Source organism: Nakaseomyces glabratus, chromosome G (genome assembly GCF_010111755.1).
Source record: "Nakaseomyces glabratus chromosome G, complete sequence".
Taxonomy (NCBI): Eukaryota; Fungi; Ascomycota; class Saccharomycetes; order Saccharomycetales; family Saccharomycetaceae; genus Nakaseomyces; species Nakaseomyces glabratus.
Genome location: NC_088957.1, coordinates 244,556 through 270,116, shown reverse-complemented (window position 1 = coordinate 270,116; position 25,561 = coordinate 244,556). Strand labels below are relative to the sequence as shown.

At 38.2% G+C, this 25,561-nt stretch overlaps 11 protein-coding genes across 11 annotated transcripts; 6 read left to right on the top strand and 5 right to left on the bottom strand.

Annotated features, from left to right (window-relative positions):
* Nucleotides 1-261: 261 nt before the first annotated feature.
* On the top strand, nt 262-1,548 carry DPH1 (2-(3-amino-3-carboxypropyl)histidine synthase; the record flags this gene model as incomplete). Its single annotated transcript, XM_446483.1, has 1 exon — nt 262-1,548. The coding sequence occupies one exon, from the start codon at nt 262-264 to the stop codon at nt 1,546-1,548; it is 1,287 nt and encodes a 428-aa protein (XP_446483.1).
* Nucleotides 1,549-1,964: 416 nt separating this feature from the next.
* On the bottom strand, nt 1,965-4,046 carry XBP1 (Xbp1p; the record flags this gene model as incomplete). Its single annotated transcript, XM_446482.1, has 1 exon — nt 1,965-4,046. The coding sequence occupies one exon, from the start codon at nt 4,044-4,046 to the stop codon at nt 1,965-1,967; it is 2,082 nt and encodes a 693-aa protein (XP_446482.1).
* A 1,917-nt stretch (nt 4,047-5,963) lies between these two features.
* Nucleotides 5,964-7,511, top strand: SGA1 (glucan 1,4-alpha-glucosidase; the record flags this gene model as incomplete). Its single annotated transcript, XM_446481.1, has 1 exon — nt 5,964-7,511. The coding sequence occupies one exon, from the start codon at nt 5,964-5,966 to the stop codon at nt 7,509-7,511; it is 1,548 nt and encodes a 515-aa protein (XP_446481.1).
* Nucleotides 7,512-7,684: 173 nt separating this feature from the next.
* On the bottom strand, nt 7,685-8,167 carry FMC1 (Fmc1p; the record flags this gene model as incomplete). The annotated part of the gene is made up of 1 exon (XM_446480.1): nt 7,685-8,167. The coding sequence occupies one exon, from the start codon at nt 8,165-8,167 to the stop codon at nt 7,685-7,687; it is 483 nt and encodes a 160-aa protein (XP_446480.1).
* Nucleotides 8,168-8,992: 825 nt separating this feature from the next.
* IDH1 (isocitrate dehydrogenase (NAD(+)) IDH1) lies at nt 8,993-10,069 on the top strand (the record flags this gene model as incomplete). Its single annotated transcript, XM_446479.1, has 1 exon — nt 8,993-10,069. The coding sequence occupies one exon, from the start codon at nt 8,993-8,995 to the stop codon at nt 10,067-10,069; it is 1,077 nt and encodes a 358-aa protein (XP_446479.1).
* A 492-nt stretch (nt 10,070-10,561) lies between these two features.
* Nucleotides 10,562-12,028, top strand: FYV10 (glucose-induced degradation complex subunit FYV10; the record flags this gene model as incomplete). The annotated part of the gene is made up of 1 exon (XM_446478.1): nt 10,562-12,028. One exon carries the CDS (start codon nt 10,562-10,564, stop codon nt 12,026-12,028), a length of 1,467 nt encoding a protein of 488 aa, XP_446478.1.
* A 95-nt stretch (nt 12,029-12,123) lies between these two features.
* On the bottom strand, nt 12,124-13,095 carry BMT5 (25S rRNA (uracil2634-N3)-methyltransferase; the record flags this gene model as incomplete). The annotated part of the gene is made up of 1 exon (XM_446477.1): nt 12,124-13,095. One exon carries the CDS (start codon nt 13,093-13,095, stop codon nt 12,124-12,126), a length of 972 nt encoding a protein of 323 aa, XP_446477.1.
* A 1,118-nt stretch (nt 13,096-14,213) lies between these two features.
* Nucleotides 14,214-16,280, top strand: PRK1 (serine/threonine protein kinase PRK1; the record flags this gene model as incomplete). Its single annotated transcript, XM_446476.1, has 1 exon — nt 14,214-16,280. One exon carries the CDS (start codon nt 14,214-14,216, stop codon nt 16,278-16,280), a length of 2,067 nt encoding a protein of 688 aa, XP_446476.1.
* A 194-nt stretch (nt 16,281-16,474) lies between these two features.
* On the bottom strand, nt 16,475-17,593 carry LYS12 (homoisocitrate dehydrogenase; the record flags this gene model as incomplete). The annotated part of the gene is made up of 1 exon (XM_446475.1): nt 16,475-17,593. One exon carries the CDS (start codon nt 17,591-17,593, stop codon nt 16,475-16,477), a length of 1,119 nt encoding a protein of 372 aa, XP_446475.1.
* Nucleotides 17,594-19,130: 1,537 nt separating this feature from the next.
* Nucleotides 19,131-21,026, top strand: GVI51_G02431 (ubiquitin carboxyl-terminal hydrolase; the record flags this gene model as incomplete). The annotated part of the gene is made up of 1 exon (XM_446474.1): nt 19,131-21,026. The coding sequence occupies one exon, from the start codon at nt 19,131-19,133 to the stop codon at nt 21,024-21,026; it is 1,896 nt and encodes a 631-aa protein (XP_446474.1).
* A 182-nt stretch (nt 21,027-21,208) lies between these two features.
* GVI51_G02409 (uncharacterized protein) lies at nt 21,209-25,096 on the bottom strand (the record flags this gene model as incomplete). The annotated part of the gene is made up of 1 exon (XM_446473.1): nt 21,209-25,096. One exon carries the CDS (start codon nt 25,094-25,096, stop codon nt 21,209-21,211), a length of 3,888 nt encoding a protein of 1,295 aa, XP_446473.1.
* Nucleotides 25,097-25,561: the final 465 nt, after the last annotated feature.

Here is a 25,561-nt window from a genome sequence, read left to right as displayed (position 1 = left end):
TAAATGAGAATTATTTACAAATATATTAATTTAATAATGATTGATACTACTATATTATTGAAGCTCATCGCATCATTTCCACTTCATTTTCTAAAAGAAGGTGCGCTGTGAAAAATTTCAGTTCAAATTCCGGCGAAAAAAAATAAAAAAAGCGATGAGCTTGATTCTAAACTTTATTAGTAATTACTCTATAACTGCTACAAGTTAGCTAAATTTTAATATTTATAACAGATTTGAAGACTATCTAGCAAGCAGGTTATAATGGATAATACTACCGAGAAGAAGGAGCCTACAAAGGTTCCTAGAAGAAGATTTGTTGGTAAACGTAAGACCGATGGAAAAACTATCACAACTGTCAAGGCTGATGGTAATGAGGTTGTAAGGCAGACTAAGAGCAGAGTACATGTTGGTAGAAGTTTAAACCATATTCCCGATGATATCATGGAAGATGAAGAACTTAATGAAGCTATCAAGCTTCTGCCACAAAATTATAATTTTGAGATACATAAAACAGTTTGGAATATTCGTAAGCATGGTGCTAAGCGTGTGGCCTTACAAATGCCAGAAGGTTTACTAATTTACTCATTATTGATAAGTGATATATTAGAACAGTTCTGTAATGTCGAGACTGTTGTTATGGGTGATGTATCATACGGTGCGTGTTGTATTGATGACTTTACTGCAAGAGCTTTAGATTGTGATTTTATTGTGCATTATGCACATTCATGTTTAGTTCCGATAGATATCACAGAAATAAAGGTGCTGTATGTTTTTGTCACGATAGCTATAGATGAGACCCATGTTATAAAGACTTTACAAAAGAACTTCCCAAAAGGTTCAAGATTGGCTACATTTGGTACAATTCAATTTAATCCTACTGTTCATTCTATTAAAGATACCCTATTAAATGATAAGGAACATATGTTATACATTGTTACACCACAGATCAAACCCCTTTCGCGAGGAGAAGTTTTGGGTTGTACGTCAGAAAGACTTGATAAGAATCAATTTGATGCTATGGTTTTTATTGGTGATGGTAGATTCCACTTGGAGTCATCTATGATACATAACCCAGAAATTCCAGCATTCAAATATGATCCGTATAACAGAAAGTTTACTAGAGAGAGATACGATCAAAAGCAATTGGTACAAGTTAGAGGCGAGGCACTTCAGGTTGCTCAAAAGGGTAAAGTCTTTGGTTTAATTTTGGGTGCCTTGGGTAGACAAGGAAATGTTGATACAGTTCGTAATTTAGAAGAGAAACTTATAAAGGCAGGTAAAACAGTTGTGAAAATAATTCTGAGTGAAATTTTCCCTCAAAAACTGGCAAAATTTGATAAGATTGACGTTTTTGTACAAGTTGCTTGTCCTCGGTTATCTATTGATTGGGGCTACGCCTTTCCAAAGCCATTGCTTACTCCTTATGAGGCGAATGTTTTGTTGAATCATGATGTTATGTTTTCTGAAGAGTACTATCCAATGGATTACTATGAAACTAATGGGTATGGTCGTGGTAGAATTCCAGAACATGCTCTAGTTAAAAATTGATTGCAATACTTAAATTTTATACAGTTAAACATTATTAATGAATAGTTAGTAAGAATCACTTAATGGGAATACAAAGCTTCCGTGCTATAGTTCATGTGATAAACTCATCTAATAATATAGACGGCATAATTATTCACCATGAAAAAAAATGTGCCTTATTCAATTAAATTAAAATGTAAATAAAATTACTCTCCGAGAAATATCTTCTAAAGTCAAAGTCAAAGGAATTGCCTTGAGTTTGAATTGACACGAAACAGAGGAAATATGATTAGTAAGGAGTGTCAATTTTACATTGATTAAAACAGATTGAGATATTTTCTACACTCTAAGTGTCTAAGACCGTATTATAGGCGGAGAATATAAATAAAAAGGAAGCCTTTATTGTTGAACTGAAATGATGACTATATTATGTTTGATTACACATTCTCTTGAAGATGGGTTTGATTTCTCAAGCAAATGAAATCGACCTTATTCTCTTTGTATCCCAAATCAGGATACAAGCTATCCGATATGACACGAGGAACCATATCTCTCTGTCTAATATAATTATGTTTCATATGGGGCTCAGTTATGTGGTTATAGTGGTGTGAACCTGTTTGATTCTCACGGGCAGTCAAAAATGTCTCCATGTTACTATTTTTGACTGGCGATGCTAGTTTATTGTGTTCATTGGAGCTGACAGTACATATATTAGACGGGTATGAATACTTGTGTCCTCTTGTGGTATAAAATGAGGCAAGTTTTGACAAGGTTTGTACAGTAGGTGTTGGTTCTGATACATTGACATGATCTGAATTAGTTTTCCAATTGATTGATTCTATTAGTGAAGAAATTGGCGGCAATTTCGTTCTTTGGGATGTATTTTGAGTATATGACCAGGAAAGTGCTCTCTTCCTATAGGGGTGGGTTTCTTCCTTAACCGTATTGTTTGTACTTAACTTGTTGTCGATGGTTGAAAATCCAGAAGTATAATGCTCGTAAGGTTCGGGCTCTTCCCTTATTGGTGGAGTCTTCCTGAAGGCGAGCTTAGTTGAAGGAGACATAGGCGACAAATTGTTATCAGATCTTCTTCTCTTTCTCATTCTGGGAGAATAATTTGGTGATAGATTATTACTATACTTGTGAAAGGGAGATATTTCCATTTCTTCTCTTTCATCAGAAAAAGGTGAATCTATGGAGCCGTTGCCAAACGTGGAAGATGTAAGAAATGGTGGTGTAGCTAATCCTGTTGATTTTTGTCTCCTTCTAACAGTATTAATTAGATGTTCATTTTCCAAGAACTCCTTTAAGTTAGTCATATGAACATTGAAGAAGTAGTTTTCACATTCCACAGGAAATTGCTCACCAAATATTGGTACCAATAAATACCTAATTGGGAAGCAAAATCTTATGCAGATCAGTTTTGCAATGTACCATGGAACCCAAGTACCTTGAATTTTTATGTAGCCACCTCTTATCCGCTGGATGTATTCTTCAGCTTTTGGAATAGTTGAACAATCGACATTTCTGTCCTTTTCTAAATGTTGTTTAAATTGCTCAAAGATTTGGCTACGTACTTTCTCAGAAATATCAAACCAATGGAAATCAAGGTAGTTTACACTGGAATTAGAAGTGCTATGTGTGTTTCCAGAGTTCTCACTAGTTACACTGTTGTTACTTTTTGTTTTCTGTGTGAAAGAAATACTACCAGTACTTCTTCTTCTATGAAATTTCCTGGAGTAATCCACAGGGTCACTTTGATCCTTAGCTGTTTTCAATTGATCATCGCAAAAGCAATTGGACATAATGAAATCAAACTCCTGGCGACAGAAGTCCTGTCTTTCCTTAGATGTTTTGCCCTTACGAGGGATCTGTATCAAACCCTTCATGACATCCTGATATAACCGCCATATGCCAGTCAAGAACACAAAGTTTTCCTCGCTAGCAGGTTCATTCTTATCGAAGTTGGTCCAAAGGATGCAATTGTTGGTGTTTATAAATTTGTGTGTGTTGCTTTGATTGCTTATCCTAAACTGTTGATTCTTACTTATTGTTGTACCATTGGGACCCGAGGGAGAAGAGTAACCGCGCTTATGGCCAGTTAATCTAGGGCTCGTTGTCTGTTGCAACTCTGGTAAAAGCAATGTAGCGTCCAAAGCACCATCACTGGGCTCAGTGCTCATGCGATGAGCCGTAGGTGTGTCAGTCTCGGCGTTTAGTCCGTATGGCCGATTTCCAGATTCATATTGAATGTGAGTGTTAGAGTCTGCCGTCTCTTGTGATTGCGCTACTAGGTCAGGGAACTGGTATTCGAAGCACATCAGGCCTTTGTCTGATTTCGAATCAGCAGCAGTCATCGATGAGTGGTTAAGTTGTGGTTTCAAGTGGGATACAAGTGAGTGCATTGTGGGCGCCAGGTTAGACTTGTAAGTCTGGTGGCGCACCCTATCTTTGAGGTCCATCGACTGCGAGAAGCAAAGTCTCTGGTAATCGTCAAGCGGCGAGTCTGTGAGTCTCATTTAGTGATTTTGTAGTATGGGCTTTCTGTTACTTTTAATAACACTCCAATTTAATCAAGAGAGGTAATCCAAGATCAGTAGTTTTTACAAGTGTTTTTATATCACGATATTGGTATTGTTTTCTTTTGTTTTATTCTTTTCCTAATTTCTAAGACTAGTGGATGAGAGTTCCCACACGTTTTTGGCATTTCTTTTGGAGGCATAGCCTATGCTCAGTGTTGTGCAGGTGTGGGGGGGGGGGGGGGGAGTTGAACTCCACTTTTCTCCAGAAATCACCCTCTAGAGTAAAGTGTGTTGAGTTTACCCTCCACTGATAACACCTATGTGACGTAGATATCCTTTTATCTGGTTGCTTGCGATACTAGTTATCTAAAGAGAAGAACACTTCCCTTAAAAAGAGATGTTATGTTATGCTATGTTATGCTATGCTATGCTTTGCTATGCTATGAGCTTCGATTTCGCAAGTAAAGCATTTTAGGTTCCAGTTGTGGCTGTCACTATGTTTTCTTAGTGGGGTTTTGTATTCGTTGAAGTTGTGCGTTGTCTCTGTGTGTGTGTGTGTCTCTGTGTCTGTGTCTGTGTGTGTGTTTGCGTGTACGTGCGTGCTGTTCTCGGTGATTTCAGCAACAAGAGTCATCGTGAAAAGAAAAGAAATCAAGAATGAATCATCCTTATCAGTGTTAGTCTACCCGGACATGTACGGGTGTTTCTCTCTCTGCCAGCTTTTCTGCACGTCAATTTTCCCTTTTCTGTTCTTAGCTTTTCTGCGTTGTTGATTCTCGTGCGGGAGATTTTCAGTCTTAGTGAAGGCATTCGACTTTAAGTTTGTCCGATCGTTTGTCTCGCGCACGGAACATCTTTAGCTAATACAGCTTTCGCCTGCAGACAACTTGTTATTGGGGTATCGACCTGAAGTTACTGGGGACTTGGGAACTGTGGCCAGTAGCTTTTCTGGTGCTTCCTGTTTAACCAAGGACAATTCCTCGAAGTGGGGTTGGCCATTCACAGTGTTCCCTTAACTTCCATTCCTTGCTGAACCAGTACATTATCAGATATGACTGCAAGCCAAGACAAAACGGTTACAACCAGACTGCGGCCGAAGAGGAACCGAAAACGGGGAACCGATGGATCGATATAGATTGATACGGGAACGCCTGCTTCTTGACCAGAAATGCGCAGATCTCCAACGGATGTTAGGAAATCTAAAATCTAAAGTCTAAAAAAAAAGATGATCTAGAACCCTGTGTTTTATCCCTGAAAACTGCGTACATACTACGTACAAACCACGGGAATTCCCTGCAGTGTAATTGTTTCTTGTCCCTTATTTTTGTCCATGTTACACACTGGGAAAAGCAAAGAACAAAACGTTTTTGGGGGTGGACCACTCTCGCGCACGTTATCAACGCAGCACAGCTAGTTACTCGGCACAGTGCAGTATACTGCACTGTGCACTTGCACTGTATACTGCAACTGCACTAGGTGATATGCACAGAATTTGCCAATGCTCCTTCGAGAAAAGTGTATTGCAAAGAAATTTCTGTTGGAGGGGGGGGGGAAGCAAATATGTGGCTCAGAAGAGTACGCAGACCCTGTTGGATATTCGCATTATTAAAAGGGATCGCAATACTTACCGTCCACCCCGCCCCCGCCATTTCTTATTCCTATGACACAATCATGACGGCCCGTCTGATTCACGATACATCACATCCACGTAACCTGTAATTGGGTGGCAGAAGGGGGAGGGGTGTAAGGGCGTCTGTGTAAAGTAATAACTAACTCAGAATCACAACAACCACAGCAACCACAAAAAAGGCTTTTCTGAGTATTAAAACCAGGGCTTCTTCATACAGAAAGTTGTTTTAGTTAAAAGAGAAAAGAGAACTCCAAGCAACAGTCCTTAATTACATTCCTATCCTGATGTTTCTGTGGATTGTTGGAGTGTTGTCGCTGTATGTGTCGTTGCCCTTTGTGAAATTTCTCCGTAGCGATGCTGTCTCTTGGCATGACAGGTATGTGCCAAGAGGTAATTTCACAGAGTGGGTGCATGCACAGAACTCCATTGCTCTGGAGAGGTTGCTGGACAACTTCATCGATGAGAACGGTGCCATACTGGCTTCACCCTCTCGAAATGAGCCCGATTACTACTACCAGTGGGTAAGAGACAGTGCTATTGTGGTCAATACATTAGTTAAACAGTTGCCTGCAATTGAACAGAACCTGCAATATGATCAATTGGTGCATAGGAGGATACTCCAGTTCTTGAACAACTCGTTTGTGTTGCAACGCTTGGATAATCTCTCCGGTAAAGGAGTTCCAACTTCAATAAGAGGGTTGGGTGAGCCCAAATTCAACGTTGACAACACCCAGTTTAACGAAAATTGGGGCAGACCCCAGAATGATGGCCCACCTTTACGAATAATTACCATCTTGAATTACTTACAACATTTGAACAACACAGGTAAACAGATTGATCACATTATTACTCATAATGCCAAAGAGGGTTTCCTACCTTTCAAGGTAACAAAAGATATATTTGACAATATTCTATTTTGGGATTTGCAATTCATAGTCGATGAATGGAAAAGTGAAAACTTCGACCTATGGGAAGAAGTTAGGGGACATCATTTCTTCACCTCTGTTATGCAGCTTTATGCAATTGAGAGAACATTACCAATCGCTAAACAGAATCACTTATTGAGAAAAAAATTTGTGGAATCTCTGGTGGATACTAGACATAAGATTCGTGAATTCATATTAGACAATAGGACAGGGTTCATTTCAAAATCTGCTAACCACATCATATCATGCCCGGAGATCTATGGCAAGCGCTCGGGTTTAGATATTGCGACCATATTGGCTAGTATTTACACCCATGATGGTAGTAATACATCTGAACATCTAGACTTATTTCATGTGGACAACCGCTATATACTGAATACATTATATGGTCTCACCGAATCCATGTCAGACTTGTACCCGATAAACAAAGAGAACGAGAGGCATTCAAAGAAGCATAATCTAGCCGCTGTGGCACTAGGTAGATATCCGGAGGATGTGTATGATGGTGTCGGAATATCAGAAGGTAACCCATGGTACTTAGCCACTGCTGCTGCCGCCGAACACATGTACAAACTTGCAAGAAAATTCATAGAAGATGAAAAAAGTATTCCAATTTCTCCAAGTGACGAATTTTGGAAATTTATTATCGAGACGGATAGTAAAGATAAATTTGATGTGAAGTATCATTCACACGCATTCAATGAAACAATCAAATCATTTGTTGCTTTAGGGGACTCGTTTCTCGACAAAATCAGATTACATGTAGCCGACGATGGATCTATGAGTGAACAAATAAACAAGTACACAGGGTATAACCAAGGTGCCTCTGATCTAACATGGTCTTATGGTTCTTATTTGAATGCGTATCAAGCTAGAGAGGAAATTCTAGCTTATTTATCGCATTGATTGTTATACAAAGCAATTCTTTTTTTTTATTACTATTATTTGTTGAATCGATTATTTTGCAGAATATTATAGATTAGTTTTTTTATCTGGATTCCCTTATTTATTTATTATTTACAGAAATATGTTTTTTTTTTATTTTTTTAATTCATGGAAAGTTTATTCTTTCGCTTCTTTTATACAAGATCAGGGGGGATCTCCAGGCCAACTTTATTAGCAGTTCTCTTGACTTTCTCATCCTGAGACAGTTTTTTACCGGGATTGTATCTCTCTATCAATTCCTCGTACTCTCTTTGGTTAGTCAAGAACATCTCGATATTTTTCAAGTGGCTCTTCGATCTTGTATCCTGGAGACTAGACATTACAATATCTCGAACCAAGTCTCTATCTTTCATGAACAACGCACGTTTATCTCTCGCAGGGTCCCACTTCTTTAGTTTCTCCACCTGCGCACCGAGCAGGATGGCCTCCTTGTTCAATTCTTTCAGCTTCACAGGATCGCTCTTGTGCGTCATCTGGTCACGTACCACCTGGATACGCCTGTATGTAAGCTTAGCGATGTCCTCCTTCTGCTTCTTGGCCAGCTGTTGCAGAACATTGGGCCTCTCGAACTTCACAATACTGCGCACCACCGACCTGTACGTATGAGCTGCAGACATTAGTCAATACCGTTTGATATATGTAGTGGTTTCTTTGCCCTCCACATCAATTGGCGTTGCAATCCAGCTATAGAATCTGAGCATATGTCCCCCCAAGAAATATCATATTTGTGGGAAATCAGCTATTCGACCTGGAAAACAATGTACGACCAAACGTATCGATCATATGATCTAACGTCTATACGCACACACGCACGCATACTTATTTGTTCACGAATGCTTTCACGCGATCACTAGTACAACATTACCCCTGTTCCCCCAAAATGACGTCCAGATCCACGGCCGAAGGCCCGAACTCTCGGAGTGCATCTGAAGTAGTTACTTGACTGGAAGGGGAAGGGGCAGTACAAAACAGATATGCGAGAAAGCGTTGTTTTCGCGAGAATCGTAACACCGAGATGTCGGGATCTCTCTGCAAGACAGAAGTGCGGGTGTTTCTCTACGGCTCGTCCTTCGAATGATCCAATCGGCATTGAGGAAATGCGTTGTGCTGTGCTTTCTGTGTGATCCCATCCCTAGAGCAAGATGAAGGTTCTCTTGCCCTTCTCTCCCCCCCTTATAGTGATGTTCATGTTGGTATTCTCCCCTCCCCCCAGTGAATTAGCGCAGAGTTGACACTTTCTCGAGAAAAGATTCACACTGTGAGAGGTGAAAGCACCAGGCATCGGGTTTCTTGAAAAACTTTCCCCTCTGGAGGGGGGGGCACCTATATATATAGTGGTGGGTTGTTTCAGGATGCTGCGATGGGTGGATGGCACATGGAGAACATTATATTTAGTGTCAGAGAACATATACACACACGACACATAGAAAATAATTCTCGGGATGTTCAGAACAGTGCAAAGAAGGGGTATGGCCTCTATGGCCAAGGAGTTGGTCTTGCCTAAGAAGTATGGTGGTAGATACACTGTGACTTTGATTCCTGGTGACGGTGTTGGTAAGGAGATCACGGACTCTGTTGTGTCTATCTTCGAAGCTGAGAATATTCCTGTTGACTGGGAGAGAGTGGACATCAGCACTTCTGACAACATCCAGGACGTCTCCCAGGCTGTGGAGTCCCTGAAGAGAAACAAGATCGGTTTGAAAGGTATCTGGCATACCTCCGCCGACATCGCGGACCATGGCTCTTTCAACGTGGCGTTGAGGAAGCAGCTGGATATGTTCGCCCACGTAGCGTTCTTCAAGTCTGTCCCAGGTGTCAAGACCAAGATCCCAAACGTGGACTTGGTGGTCATCAGAGAGAACACAGAAGGTGAGTACTCCGGTCTGGAGCACGAGTCCGTGCCAGGTGTAGTAGAGTCCCTAAAGATCATCACAAAGGCCAAGTCCGAGAGAATCGCCAGATTCGCCTTTGATTTCGCCAAGAAATACAACAGAAAGAGCGTGTGCGCTGTCCACAAGGCCAACATCATGAAGATGGGTGACGGTCTGTTCAGAAACACTGTCACAGAGATCGGTGCCAATGAATACCCAGATATCCAAACCTCCTCCATCATCGTCGACAATGCGTCCATGCAAGCCGTCGCAAAGCCACACCAGTTCGACGTCATGGTTACTCCATCTATGTACGGTACCATCATCGGTAACATCGGTGCCGCCTTGATCGGTGGTCCAGGTCTGGTCGCAGGTGCTCACTACGGCAGAGAGCACGCCGTGTTCGAACCAGGTTCCCAACACGTCGGTCTAGATATCAAGGGTAAGAACGTTGCCAACCCAACCGCAATGATCTTGTCCTCCACATTAATGTTGCAGCATCTAGGTCTAACAGAATCCGCTAAGAGAATCGCAAAGGCCACACACGACGTCATCTCCTTGGGACAAGTCACCACCAAGGACATCGGTGGTTCAGCATCTACTACTGAATTCACAGAAGCAATCATCAAGAGATTGGGTGAATTGTAAATAATATAAACGTCTAGATGCAATTGAGTGTAACAAGAAAAAACTTACAAATAGATAGCAGCTAACTTTAAATCATGGGTGTATACATATAATATCTCTTTTCATAATAGCTTATTCATGTAAAAAAATCTACAAATAATGCTAGCTGCGTAATGCATATCACATATTCAGTGTTATTTACTTCCTGAATTTTTATATTCAAAATACACATTCATGGCAACTCGATCTTATGAGACTTGCTAAAGAATATGATCCTCTATAAACAACAGTGGTTAAGTAATATTGGCAGTGCTCGCATACTGAATGAATCGTTATGATCGTGTTCTACGAGTTTGCTCGGTAGTTAGGGATTATATAGCAGAATATAGCCAATTGGAAAGTCAGGCTGTATATCAGCGGGGTATTCCATGACTAACTTTATCATCAGTGTTTAGCGGTTGAGTAAAACCTATAGAAGTCAGTTTTTGGAACGAACCTACTGAATAAAAAGATATGGCGGAAACGACCTCTTTAATTAACGAGCCGGATGTAGATTTCCACTTGAAGTTGAATCAGCACAGTTTCAATATACCATATGAGCAATTACAGAGGAACTCAAGGTATCTCAATCGGTTAATCGAGAAGGAAATTGATGAATTAAACTCACATTATGAGAGGCTTAATATTGCTTTAGGATCAGGTAATATTGAAGGCGATAAGAAGGCACTGCAAGAATTGAAGGATATAATACGGAGTGTGGAAATCTTTGAGAAAAGGCTCCAAAAAAGAGTCAATGAAGAAGTGCCCATATTAAAGAGACTTGAAGTCCGTATCAACTTCTTCAAGGAACTTGAAAATGCTAAACAGCAAGTAGCAGATATAACCCCGTTAATGGAATGGTATCTAAAATTTACGAATATATTGATCGGTGATTATTTGACTAGACATACCACTAGCAATAGCTCACCAGAACTAGGATTGCCAGGGGTAACCTTTTTAGAGCAAGAAGGCATACAGGATTTGTTGGACACTGATATTTTACTTACAGGTAATAGAATATCAACGGCTTTGGTGGACAATCATGATTTAAGGCCTTTACTGGATTGGATAAATGATAGTAAATCGTATTTGAAGAAGAATGGATCACGACTCGAATTTGAAGCCAGATTTCAACAATATATTGAATTGCTGAAGGCATCCGAATATGAAGAGGCTATCAAGTGTTTTCAGGATTACCTACTTAAGTTTGTGAATACTAATTTCAATGAGTTGACACATGCCTCTGGACTATTATTGTCAATTAACTACTGTAAAGAGATCATGAAGGCAAAAGCTAGCGAAAGGAGCGCAATTCTTACCAAGGACGATGGGAATCCTTTAGAGAATGAAATAAGAGCCTACAAATATTTTTTTCATAAAAAGCCAAAGATTGTGGAGCAACAACATGTAAAACCTGTAGATCTGAGTTACATGAATTTGAGTCAAAATACAGATTTCGAGAAATATATGCTGCTTCTAGATGATAAAAGATGGGGACTACTTAATGAATTATTTTTGAAGGATTATTATTCCTTATATGGTATCTCCCAAAATGATCCACTTTTGATTTATTTATCACTTGGTATTTCTACGTTAAAAACTAGGGAATGTCTTCATCATAGAAGGGTTGCCAAATCGAGTAGTCCACTGGTTGATAAGAAAGTTGAAGAGGAGGTACTTCAAAATAGCTGTCCAGTTTGTGACAAGACATTTGCGCCTATTGCAGAAAGTCTACCGTTTGCTCATCACACGCAATCACAACTATTTGATGACCCAATTATGCTACCAAATGGAAATATATACGAAGCAAAAAGATTAAAAAGACTAGCCAAATATCTCGTTGATATTAAGGCAATAGAATTGGGTGAAACAGAAGTAATCGATCCAATAGATAAGCAAATATACAATGAAGCGGATTTCATTACGATGTATCCAACCTAGATGCTATTCTATATAAGCATATGCATAAATATTCGATAAAATTCAATAATGATTAGGCGTTACATTAATGGTTAGTTTACATATATTTTCAGTGATTATTCTTCGTCAGAATCCTCACTAACTTTTTTAGGTTTAGTCTTTTCATATTTCTTGAAGATATAAATCCTTGCATCACGTTCTTTGGCGGGTTTTGTAGTATCTTGTTCACTATTTGTCCTTTTATGTGAATATTGAGGGAAGTTTTCCCATTGAAACTTATTTGACCTTTCTAATTGAAGGCCGTTATTTTTTGCCAATATCTTTATACTCCAAGAATCATATGGCTCACCAGTAAATAAAGATAATATTATTCTACCGTAACCCTCCTCAGTAATATTTGATTTCGCATCATGGTTATTGGATAAATTATAACCCATTGTTTGACCTACTTCCAAATTCTTCTTGTTCGAATTTACAAGAGAATACAATTGTTTGGCGCTATCAAAGAATCCAAACAAAAGTTCTTGATGGTCTCTAATATTCCTGTCTTGATCTTTGACACCTTTTCCAGTATGTGGAAAGTTGAACATTATGTTTTGCAAATACTTGAATTTCCAACTAGGTCCCATCAACTTACTCCAAGGTGTGTGCTTTGAAAGCTTTAACGATTTTATCAACTTAGTGGCATCTACCTGGTATAATATCTTTACATTATTATCAACTAAAAATTTGAAGTTTTCTTCAAAGCTATGTGGGTATTTCAGCTTCAATTCATTGTAAGAGTTGTCATATGATGTGACTATTAAATTTTCAGGTAAAATATATGATTCTTCAATAATTGATCTAGCAAATGAAAAATCACCCTCACCCACCAGCATTAACGTTTCATTTTTTTCAAATGGTATGAAACTCTTTTCTACACTATTCTGTTGTTGTTTTTTCTGATTCTTATTGAGTTGTGTCTTTTGCTTTATCTTGTTTTCTGTTTTCTTCTTTAGAACTTTGTTCTGTTGAACATTAGCCTTATGGTTTAGTAGAGCTGCTTTCAAACCTTTTGCACCACCTTTACCTTTTAATCTTCTAGCCATTTTCAGTGAGGTTCAACCTTTGAAATTATACAATTCTTGAACGTTACTATTTAGTTGAACATACTGAAAGATGTCCAGGCTTTAAAGCAATTCATCTAAAGACTCACCTTGTTACTATTGTCGATGCGATGAGCTTCGAAATTTTTCATTCTTTACATTGGAAAAAAGCCTTTCTACGGTGTATTCTATGGCGCAAAAAAATATAAAGTAAGAGATCCTCATCGCAATTGAATGTGCAATATTGTTACACTCCACCATAAGCAAGCAAGTTCAAATAAATTTTTTAGCATAGTAAGATTAGCAAGTGCATGTTACAGTAAATGCTATAGCACTCTCGCTTTTTTAGTGCATATTAGGGCTTTAGGATAAAGTCTCAATAAATATTTGTAATTGAATTGAGCATGATTGCTTATACTGCATATTTGTAAATTACGTATTTGCCTCAAGTTGTAATTCTCATATTATTACATAAACTTACATCACAATGGTACTCTTGTTTAATATTAAACTCTGCAATCGTAATTGAAACTTGCCTGGTCCCCGCATTGATCGACGTCTGAACTGCAGTTGCAATATTAACACAATAGCATAATCATAGAATTTCTAACGCAGAAAACCAAAATGACGACATTTTAGATTTTTGTAAGCCTACTTCCCCGTTGTGTAGTTGACAACTAGCCTTCTATGATCACCAAGAAAGGAACAGCTCGATGAGGCCCGCAGAAAATCATCACTAACAAAGGAAAATTGTCATTTGCACTACAAGAATGGTAATAAAAATGATTGAGTATAGGGCTCACCATATTTAGGTATTTTAGTAATATCTTAGCTATTGTTTAATTGACGCAATTGAATGTTAATAGCGAAGCTCCTTTGTGAAACTTTCTGTTTGTTGATACTTTAACTTAAATACTATTCCGATTGTTAAGCCTCCTTACATGGAGTGCTAGGTTTCGAATATAAATATTAAAAGCATAAGAACCATTTCCCAAACCGATTATTACAAGTAACATTTTTACGGCTATATCAAAGATTAGGTGTACCCTAAAGAATATTATTAAAATCTAGTGAGGTTATAAGCTTGAAATTTAATCACTGACTATCAATTAGTTTGAGTTATGAATCAACCCGAATTGGATCGGATTAATGTGGGAACCCAACTGACGGTTGGCACACATTCGGTCAAGATCTTGAAGTACTTGACCTCAGGTGGGTTTGCGCAGATCTATGCGGTAGAGATACTCTCCATGGGTCTCTTCAATGGTAGCAATGTTGCTTGTCTAAAAAGGGTGAAAGTTCCAGATAAATTGTCTCTAAACATTCTGAGGGCTGAGGTCGATGCAATGAAACTTCTTGCCAATAATAAGCATGTTGTATCATATATTGATTCTCATGCAACTAGGTCGCCGACAAATGATGGAACTTACGAAGTGTTTCTACTGATGGAATACTGTGAAGGAGGGGGGTTGATTGATTTTATGAACACTAGGCTTCAAAATAGGTTAACAGAGCCAGAAATACTTGATATAATGAGTCAAACCACACAAGGTATTGCCGTAATGCATGCATTGGTACCACCTCTGCTTCACAGAGATATTAAGATAGAGAATGTTCTACTGTCGAAGGGAGGTATCTATAAGGTCTGTGATTTTGGATCAGTCAGTGGTGTAATAAGGCCTCCAAGAAACCAGCAAGAATTGTTATATGTACAGCATGATATCATGAAAAATACCACAGCACAATACAGATGCCCTGAAATGCTAGATCTGTACCGCGGATTACCCATCGATGAAAAGGCTGATATTTGGGCACTGGGTGTTTTTCTGTATAAACTTTGTTATTATACCACACCATTTGAAAAACTTGGTGAGCCTGCCATTCTACATGCTAGATTTCAATTCCCTTCCTTCCCGAATTATAGTGACAGATTGAAAAACTTAATTAAATCAATGTTAAGAGAGCATCCTTCGGATAGGCCTAATGTATGTCAAGTTTTGGAAGAAGTCTCAAGAATGCAAAACGTCCCATGTCCAATAAGAAACTTCTACCTATTGCGGGCAATGGAGAAGGTGAAACTATCAACTGAAATTGACTACCCACAATTGCAACTACAGAAATTAAGGAATGCACAAGCAGATAACTTGAGTAATCCAATGATAAAACCTATGCCTATTGCACAAAGACCGACCTTTTCAGGGAATGGAATGGTTAATAATAACAGGACTCTGCCAACCGTAATGGTCAGCAATAATGTCATTGGTAATGGAAGTCAAGTCTGGGATAATTCAAAGCCACCAGAACCTCAACCAATTCCACAATCTAGATCATTCGTGAAGTCAAGTACGTTAATTGGAGCTCCATTATCAAAAAGTTGGGGGCATAATGAGTTCAATTTTGGTAGCATAAGCAATTCACCGAGTGTATTTCAAGGAGCGATTGTGCCGGCTGCTAATCAATTGCAAAATAAAGATTCTTCTCATCAACCAAAACCAAGCGGGATGATGAAGAAGAATGAGCAACTACAAGTGACCTCAACGTTTGCTTCATCACCTAACACCAGAACTAGGACTAACTCCCAAGGCAGCAGTTTATATATACCAACAAGTTCAGAATACCGGACAAGGCACGTTCATACCGGCGATAACAATAGTTTAAAAAGCTCCAAACTTGATAGTGATAAGCTTGATATTGCTGTACAGAGAAGTCCTAGCTCAAGAAGTGATGGTTCTGATTTTAGATTGCCATTGAATCCCAATTCTGAGAAACGAAAATCTATTCAACTACGTGTGCAGCATTTATTAGATAATATGAGTAGTAACGAAGTTAAAAAGTCTGCACAAGGTTACGGTAAATATACTGATGAGCTTTCTTCCACAGGGACTAATATTCCTAAAGTGACTCCAGATTCACCCGTTCTTGCAGATTTGATAGATTTTAATGATGTTCCCACCATTAGAATACCATCAGATAAAAATCAGCTTTCAAAAAGTGGTAAAATTAAGCCTGCACCTCCACCCAAGCCCAAAAAACTGCGCTCAAACAAAAAGATTTCCACTCTGAGTGCGTTGAGACTAGAACCCAAGCAAAATGACCGCATCACGAGTGATGCAACTGATGTTTTAATGCACTTAAACGTTGATGACTTAGAGGAAGACTTCAAGAGAAGATTTCCTAGCGCTGTGTAATAATACGGACAAGGTATAGATTGGTAGAACTGAGTAATATCTTAAGTTTGGATATTTTTAAGTATTCATGAGTGTCTTAATGATAATTAGATGATAAATAATGTACAAAACGTCATAAAAAGCAATTTATAGACTTATGTTGTTAATAGAACTGAAAAAGTGAAGTGGAATTTCTATACATTAGAGAATCCACATTATATCTTGGACAAGATGTCGTCCACGACTTGTTGTGTAGTGGATTTACCGCCTAGGTCAGGGGTCTTGATTTGGTTTTCTCTTATATTACTGTCAACAGCCTTATAAATAGGTTGTGCGGCTTCTGGGTAACCTAAGAATTCAAGCATTAGTGCGGTAGATCTGATAGTAGCAATTGGGTTGGCAATACCTCTTCCTGCAATATCAGGTGCAGAACCGTGGCATGGTTCACCGATGACGATTTCTGGGCCCACATTGGCACTTGGAACAACACCCAATGAACCAACCAGAGCAGCGGCACCATCAGAAAGAATATCACCGTATAAGTTTGGTGCTACAACAACATCGAAGCATTCTGGTTCTCTGAACATTCTGTAAACCATGGAATCCACAATTTGTTCATTGTATTGGATCTTGCCGTATTTGTCTTTGTTGGATTCGTACACATCCTTACAGATTTCTCTGAATAAACCATCACTTTGGGACAAGACATTGGACTTGTGAGTAACGGTCAAAGTTGCATGTCCTCTAGATTGTAATCTTTGTAGAGCAATATCAAGGGCAATGGTAGCAATTCTTCTAGTTGCAACTTCAGATATTCTCTTGGTGGCCTCTGCTACTCTGGTGCCAGTTGCCGGGTCGGTGTATGTCTTTTCAATCTTGATATATAGATCCTCTGTGTTCTCTCTGACAATGACCATATCCACAGGCCTGTCATTGGTACCTTCAACTGCTTTAACAGGACGGACATTGGCGAACAAGCCCATAGCCTTTCTCAATGCCACAATTGGAGAAGAGTAGCCTTCTACCTTGGTGGTAGGAGATTGAACAGCACCAAACAAAGCACCTTGGCAATCTCTCCTCAGCACTTCAACGGTTTCATCTGGTAAGGCTTTACCGGTGTTTTGGAAGGTTTCCCAACCAGCATGCAGATCGATGAATTTGAAGTCTAGGTCAAATTTTGGCCCAACTTTCTCCAGTATTTGCTTACCCGCTGGGATAACTTCCTTACCAATACCATCACCTGGTATCAAACCAATGGTTAAAGCCTTTTGAGCTAGTCTGGTGGAAGAGAATCCACGCATAGCTGTTAGTCTAGTAGCACTTCCTCTTAGCATTTTGTGATTGTATATTACTCAGTAGTTGTTATTTACGGGTAGTGGGTTATGTAAAGTGTTCAGAGGATTATATTTAGCAAAACACAAGAGACAGCCGCTTTTATATATCGAAGAACGCTACAATTCAATGCTCTTTTTTTTATAAATCAACAGTCATTACAACGGAATTTTTTTTCTTTTCGTCAGTCCTGGGATCATAAAGTCATATCTTGTTGGCACAGTATATTTAGTCATCAAGAACCATTGTTCCACTTACAATTAAATAGTACATTTTAGGTCAAGCAATCACACTGGAATTTTTGAGCTAGCTTGCACCTAAATCCAACTGGAAAATGCTCATCGCTTTGAAATTTCAAATATTTTTTCATTTTTTATTTTTTTTCAGCTGTTTCCCTCTTGAAAAAACAAGCACCCAGTTATGCCCAGTACTTCCAAGGGACCATTATCCCATCGCGATTTCGTTCCCTAACGGAAACTGTTGCGGTATCACAGATACTGCCGTACACATGTGAATCATTTGCAGATAGAAAATTCCGCCGGAAATTTCGCGATTTTCTCAGCTGACAGAATTTCCGGGTGTTATTTAAGACGGCACATCGGTCATATGCTCTTTCCAAATATTTCGTGGCAAGTGTTTTATAGATGACTCACGTCTGTGGATACGATGAGTCAGATGATTTACAACTCTCAAAAGGGCCTCTTTAGGGGGGGTGGGGAAGCCTTCTATTGCAACTACAAGACACAGCCCACTCTTCTGTATGGGAGATAGAGCAAGACTATCACAATTCAAGATCAGGAAATGCATCCGTGGAATCCCCGTAAATGCTTTGATTCAGTCCACTCCCCCCCCCCTTTCTCAAGTAGAACATCCCCTTCGCTTTTGATTTACGATCTATACGAAATATAAATCCTATACTTCGTTCATCGCATCAGCAGTAGAGATCACAAACTCGCTACATTAGAAGGGGTGTTAGCGAACGAGACTATCATAGCTGATATCTGGGCCCTCTAGGACATCGAAGTAGGATAGTGGATTACCTCCAACTCCCCCCGAAGTAACGGGGGAATGTGTTGAGGTAATTTTTATTCCTATTCTCATGGTGACAAGCCTGTATCTTTGTCAAGATGTTACTTTTTACATTTACTCTACCGCTATTATTTCTGTTGAATTCTATAAATGGTGCGCGAGTTGTTCTTCAAGCATTCAGAGCGATGAGCTCTCCTCTATTATTTGCAAATTATTTTTGAGTCCTTTTTTTTTATTGATTTGTACGCACCTTTCTGTGGATTACCATTGTTGAAAAGTCTTTAAGGGTCCGGGCTTTGCGAACAAGCACGTAATAAGAAAAGTCATCAGTAGTCCCGATGACTACCGTTTCTATATAAGAGAATGATGGATGGGTAGAGGCTCCCCCCATCCAGTTGAGCGTAGATCTATCCACTTTCTTGCACTTCAAAAGTATTTGCTAATGATCAAAAGTTTACATGACTATTGGGTTTATCTAGCTGATACTTTTACATATAAAGGATTTTTGCTATGACTGCTGATTTAGTTATTTGCAATACCGAAATACTCAAGTCTTTAGTATCACAAGTGTTCGAGACTAGCATCAAGAAGCAGTACTGGGTCTTGACGCTATGCAAAGTGTCTCAGTTGCTGGGACAAGCTGCGAAATATCTGGATAAGACAGAAACGCTCGGCCAGGAGAAGCTATTGGAGTCCTCATACATGAACTACGCTGCTGGATGCTTCTACATATACTTGTTAGTTCCAAATGCAAACCAATTTCAGCTGGAGGACACTGAATATGGCACCTACTTGCAACTTAAAAACAATTACCTAGTGAAAGGTGAAGGTGATTTGACATTTCAATACCTGTTGGACAGGGTTAGAGAGAAGTGCAGAACCAGCCAAACATTAGAAATGAATAAAAATAGAAACTCAGGAAACTTTAGTGTAAAGCTAAGTCAAAAGGCGAATTCATGTTGCGATCTTTCTACAGTGGAGGACAAATCGCAAAATACAAGTACTGATTCTTCAGGCTCTTCATTAGAGTGTTCAGATTCGAAATCTGCTCTAGCAAAGTCGCCCATAGATATCGATCATGATTCTAAACAGTATACATTACCGATTATCATTAACGCGATAACAGAAGAACAAAAGTTATCTGTCTTTGGTATTCGAAATATGGGGAACACCTGTTACATGAATAGCATGCTACAATGTCTGTTTGGCAGCACACAATTTCGAGACCTATTCCTCACTGATAAATTTGAGATGTTCAAAGCAGAGACAAACTCTGAATCCTTATCAATTGCGAATGATTTAAGTCTGCTATTTAAGAAAATGTACCAAAACGGCGGCTGTGCCATCATACCGAAGTCCTTTATGGAAACATGCAAAAGACTAAGACCTGATTTCAAAATACCTCATTGTCAACAAGATACACAAGAATTCTTGATGTTTGTGTTAGAGAGATTACGAGTAGAACTTGCTAACACTTCTGCAACCGTTAAAGACCGTTCCCTTATAGCGTCAAGAAGCAACAATCGTTATTTGAAAAAAAATAAGAATTATCTGCGTTGGTACAATGAAATGATTAGTAGGAATAATTTATCGCCAATTGATCTTTTATTTAGAGGTGATGTTGAGAGTAAGCTAATCTGTAAACACTGTAACGAATCAGCTAGTACTTTCTCCTCTTTTTATATCCTGTCTTTAAACATACCCAAGGAAAAATCTTCACTGTTCTTCAAGTCAAAAACCATAAGGCTTGAGGACTGTATAAACCTGTTCACAAGAAAAGAAATATTAACTGGTGAAAATTCATGGGCCTGTCCTAGTTGCGAGACGAAAGCTAGATACAACGTTATAGATAATGATAAGACGTATCAACAAAAGCACACAAATATTGGAAAACACTCCAAATTTCCCAGATTTTTTTCTCATATTGAAGCAGGTAAAACCGAGAGAAATTCCGGCGCTAATAAATTCTCTCAATTGAAATATGATAATTTAGAAAATGAACAAAGACACAGACAACAAAAAAAATCAGAAACAATATTGTCTGTAAGCTTTGTTTCTTTGCCCCCAATATTGGTGATCCATTTATCTCGATTTTGCTATGATATTTCAAAAAAAAATACATCAAATATATCATATCCAATGAGCCTGACAGTAGAAACGTTAGATAATAGTTCAGTAACTTATAGACTTTATGGAACTATAAACCATATAGGTAGTCCTAGAGGTGGGCACTACACAGCATTGGTAAATAAGGAAAAAAATCATTTTACAGACTTAGAATTGCAGAAGTGGGTTGAGTTTGATGACGATTTGGTTTTTAACCGTACAGACTTTTTCAAATCAAAAACTGAAATAAACTCCATAACAAATAATGATGCATATGTATTATTTTATGAGCGCATTTAATAAAATAGTATTGAACTTAGTAGAATATTGTTACAGGAAATATATATAATCTAGGTCGGAGCTCCTAAATTTTCTTTGCCTCTATAAAACAATGTACGTAAAAATAATGGCAGGATGTCATAAATTGGTGCCATAGAATTTTTGTTGCGCGAATAATCTTTTAGATCTAATTTCTCAATCACTTAGTTGGTACAAATTAATCTTCCTTTCCCCATTTCACTACATAATGCAAAAACAAATCTAGTAGTAAACGTTCTTATTTCTTTTTCGTGAGCCTTTCTTTTCATGTTTTCATCATCACTGACTAGTACAAAAAATCTTGAATCGTTGTCAACAGGATTCTGTACAAATGGTTGCAAGAACTTCTTTTGAGCTTTACTTATTGATTCGATAACAAATTCATCCACATGGGATCTCCATGTTATCTGCTCTTCGAATTCTAAATGCTCTTCGATATGTGTGGCAATATTTCCAGTAAATCTTAACGGAATAACCTTGCCATCACTATATAGCTGTCTTATTATAATAATTGCTCTAGCAGCGGCCTCCATTACATTTTCGTCCTTAGATTTTCGCAAAAAGCGCAATTCCTGGAAAGTTGTCAAACAAATTGAAAAGACCAAAAAGCTGTTGCTTGCAAGCTTATAAATATGCGCAGAGTGTCTGAGCCAAGAAGTAGCATCTAATACAAAGGAAGTCGTTTCCAGATTCAATCCATCTAATAAGGAGGTTGAATTTTCTTCTTCATTAGTGAATACAGAAAATATATTTTCCTCAACATCTTGTGATTGGAAAGATCTACCTGGTGAGCTGCCAGCAACACTATTTTCTGGTGAGGCAGCAGATTTAGGTACTATCTCCTGAGCAGAATACCACGATGTATAGTTTGCTGCACTTCTTAATTCACCATTTTTATCAAAATTTTGAAGTTCTGGGGCAATTCTTTTATAACCGGTATATTCAAATATGTTTTCATTCTCTTGAAGGCTCATTGGTGGTGTTGCGTCCATTGTAATGTTAACTTCATTGGGCATTTCAGTCATTTCTATGATCGCCCCAAGACAGTTTTCAATTTCAACTTGGACGGTATTACCATTTAACAAGTGTTGTTCGATCTTGAAGGAAAATGAGCCTAAAATGTGATTTAACTCAACGTCATCACGTCTACAATAGACAGGAGCGGTATGACTTAGCGTTATTCCAATGTCAAACGTTTCTGCGATCTTCTTGAACAGAAAAATTATTCGCAATGCCCTTTTCCAGAACTTTTCCCCATTTTCGTCTTTTGAATCGAAAACAATTCCATCTATTGGGGAATCAAAAAATAAATGATCAGATACACCAATCTTTTCATAGCTGTTTGTATCAGTGTTGCTCTTATCGGTAATAGCATCAAACCAAAGTGTACCCCAACATTTCCAAACCTCGGGTAACTCTTCATTGTTGTTAAACTTAGTCAAAAGTTCTTGTAGATCCATTGAGTCCAGTTCTTCACTAATCGAACTTATCAAAGTAGAATAGTATGAGTTATCTAATGCATATGCAATCAGGACATTTAAAAAACTCACAATACTATTCAATGGTAGTAATCTCCGCATAAATGAGCTCCAGAAATACCTGCTCTCTTCATCTACCAAAGTTTCCGATTTCAAACAGACTGATATGATAAAATATGTCCACACCATCAAATGTGGTAAAGCAACTACAAAAGGCCCATGCAAAAATTTTCTTAAAACAATAACGCCGCATTGAACAGCAGTTAAATTAAGATATGAGAGAGATTTTAGCCAGATGTCATATCTTGGAGGTGGGAGGTATGGATGTTGCATAGACTCCAAATTGCTGAAATATTGATCTGAGGAGATCAATGAATCTGTTGAAATATTGTCTAAACTCATCACAGATTCATTAGAAGTTGGTTCACCACTGCTTTTAGTTTTCTTCCTATCTTTTTTATCCTTCTTCTCTTTCAGGAATTTAGGCAAATCAAAGAGTAAAGCAAAAGGATTTTTTGAATCACCGAAACCTACAGTTTGGAGTATATGTGATTCAGCAAATGCAGGAGCATGCCTAAAAAAATATTTCAGGTTCTCCGGATTCTGTAAAAATATATCTCGTGGTTGAAAAATGTTCAAATCATGCAGATCTGTACCAAATTTATGCTCAAAGTATGTCATTACAACTTTTTGAAGATTCTCGTTGCCTATAAAATTAGGAAGCAGCATCACCTCACTATGTTTCAAATACTCAATTAGCTGCGAATTTCTTGTATTATTGCTACCTCTTTCAATGAATGCACGTTGATAAATATTGTCGATAACCAACTGCATATACTGAGGAGATGGTATAAAGGTATCTTGACAGAATACACTTTTCCCTAAATTCACGAAAGCCTCTAATGTATTTTGTTGTATTGTAGACATATGATAATATAATTTTCCGTATCCATATGTGTACTTTAGGGCTTGGTTATACCAGTATTCCGAACTTAGCTTCCAATCAATGAATCCTGATGGATATAGTGCTATTGCCATTCTTGAAAGATCACCCAATCTTTGCATCCAAGGGATTGAATATTTTGTTGGGATGTCAGCAAGCATTGTAGATATAGATATGAAGACGTGAGTTATAAATTGTGAGCAAACTTCAGGGTCCATAAAGCTTGAAAAGTTCTTTAATACATCAAGGAATGTAATTGTCCCGTAGACCCATAATCTTCTACCAATTCTATATGTTTCTACTATTTCCTGACCGATCATAAGATCGTACTGTGATTGAGAAGATAGAAGAGCTGTGCTTATGAATGTCACATAGTTAGTAACTAATTCAACATTTATTCTGTAAATTGACCATATGCTGTTAAGATCTGTAGTTTGGGATGAAGTCAACTGGGCACATTTTTCCTGTAGTTCTACTTCTTGTCTAACAATATTCTTATAAATGTCTTGTAACTTTTGTACTAATGCTTGTGTAGGTTTGTTACTATTGTTAGCTTTATCATTGCTATTGCTATTATTTCCTTGGTCTTCATCTTCTTCTTCATCGTCTTTACTTTCTTCATTGTTTTTCCTCTGATTAGTATCTGTAGTGTCTGTGTCGTCATTATTAAACTCGTTTGAGCAATCCTCCGGTTCATTAGGATATTGCCCATCATCGTCATCAATATTTTCATAGCCATTGATGTCCGGGTTTCCTTTTACAACGTCATTACAATTACCAAATGCATGCTGTTCAAAATGGCCTGTCTCAGTATGACTCTCAATTCTATTTTCGCCATTCCCATACATATACAGTTTTTGATCAGCCTTGTTATCGATAGAGTCGCCCTTCAAGGCACCTCTCTTTGATAAATATTTTTTCACTCTCGGATTCCCTGCTATTTGAGATATTTCCTCATTATGAGATCTAGATACTACATAATCATTGCTATTGGCCAGTCTAGATATGCTTTTCGTAACATTATCAATGCCTATTTCTTTAGAAGCTAAGTCATTGTTTATTCCCATATCCACGTTAGCTGGTTCAAATATTGAAGATCTGCGACTATTTAACTTTGACCTATCATCAAACTGTACCAATATACTGTCATTGAGATCGTTTACTTTTGAGGTACTTCTGCTAAGCATTAATTTAGGTGAGGCTGATTCTTCTCCATTCTGTTTGTTTTCATCTATTGGGTTTTGATATGTATACACTTCAAAGTTATTTTCTCCTTCTAAGCTCGATCTGCGTGATGATTTATCCTGTAATTGACCCTGTAACAGGAGTTTATTCTTCTTCAAACTATCTAATATATGGAGAGCTGTCCTGTTATACCTAGAAGTATCCTTACCAATCTTAGAAAATTTCTCCCTTAGATTTGTAGTGTTGGTGTTGGTATTGATGCTTGTATTGGTTTTGCTTATATTATGAGAATAGTTGTAGCCATCCTTCCTGGGATATCGTTGTTCATTGGTAACGTTCTTTTCCAGTAAAATATCCCTTGCCGAAGGTGAGTTAGAGTTGTTTCGAGACAAGCCAGTATCCGAGTCAGGTAGACCAAAGGGCTGTTGTATAAACGTCTGTGGCATTAATGTGAAACTGTGTTTACTTCTCCCACCCGTTCTTTTTTGATCTCTCAGCCTTTGCTTTTGTTTTTAATGAACTTATCTAGTCCCCTCTTACTATGTTCTCACTTTTCCTGTTATATTGATTTTAGTAGTGTTGAATGTCTTGTTTTCCCAGCACAGCTGTGTTCAAAACTTCTGTCGGGCTTACTATTCGCAGTACACCCCAGTGTATTCTTATATAATCGTATCTGAAACTGCATAAAAGGAAGTATAAGAAACAGACCAAAAACCTTCTTAGACTATCCTATGCTTATTATAGTCATCCAAAAGAAGTTTGCAGATCATAGTTAACCACAACTCCTTCAGAAACCACAACCGGGCATTCTCCCTTTCCTTGCCCCTGCTCTTTCGCTCATCGCTCCTAACAAAATTTTCTTGTTAGTCTCGTCCTACCTAATTGTTCAAAAATAAGATATTGTATTTAAT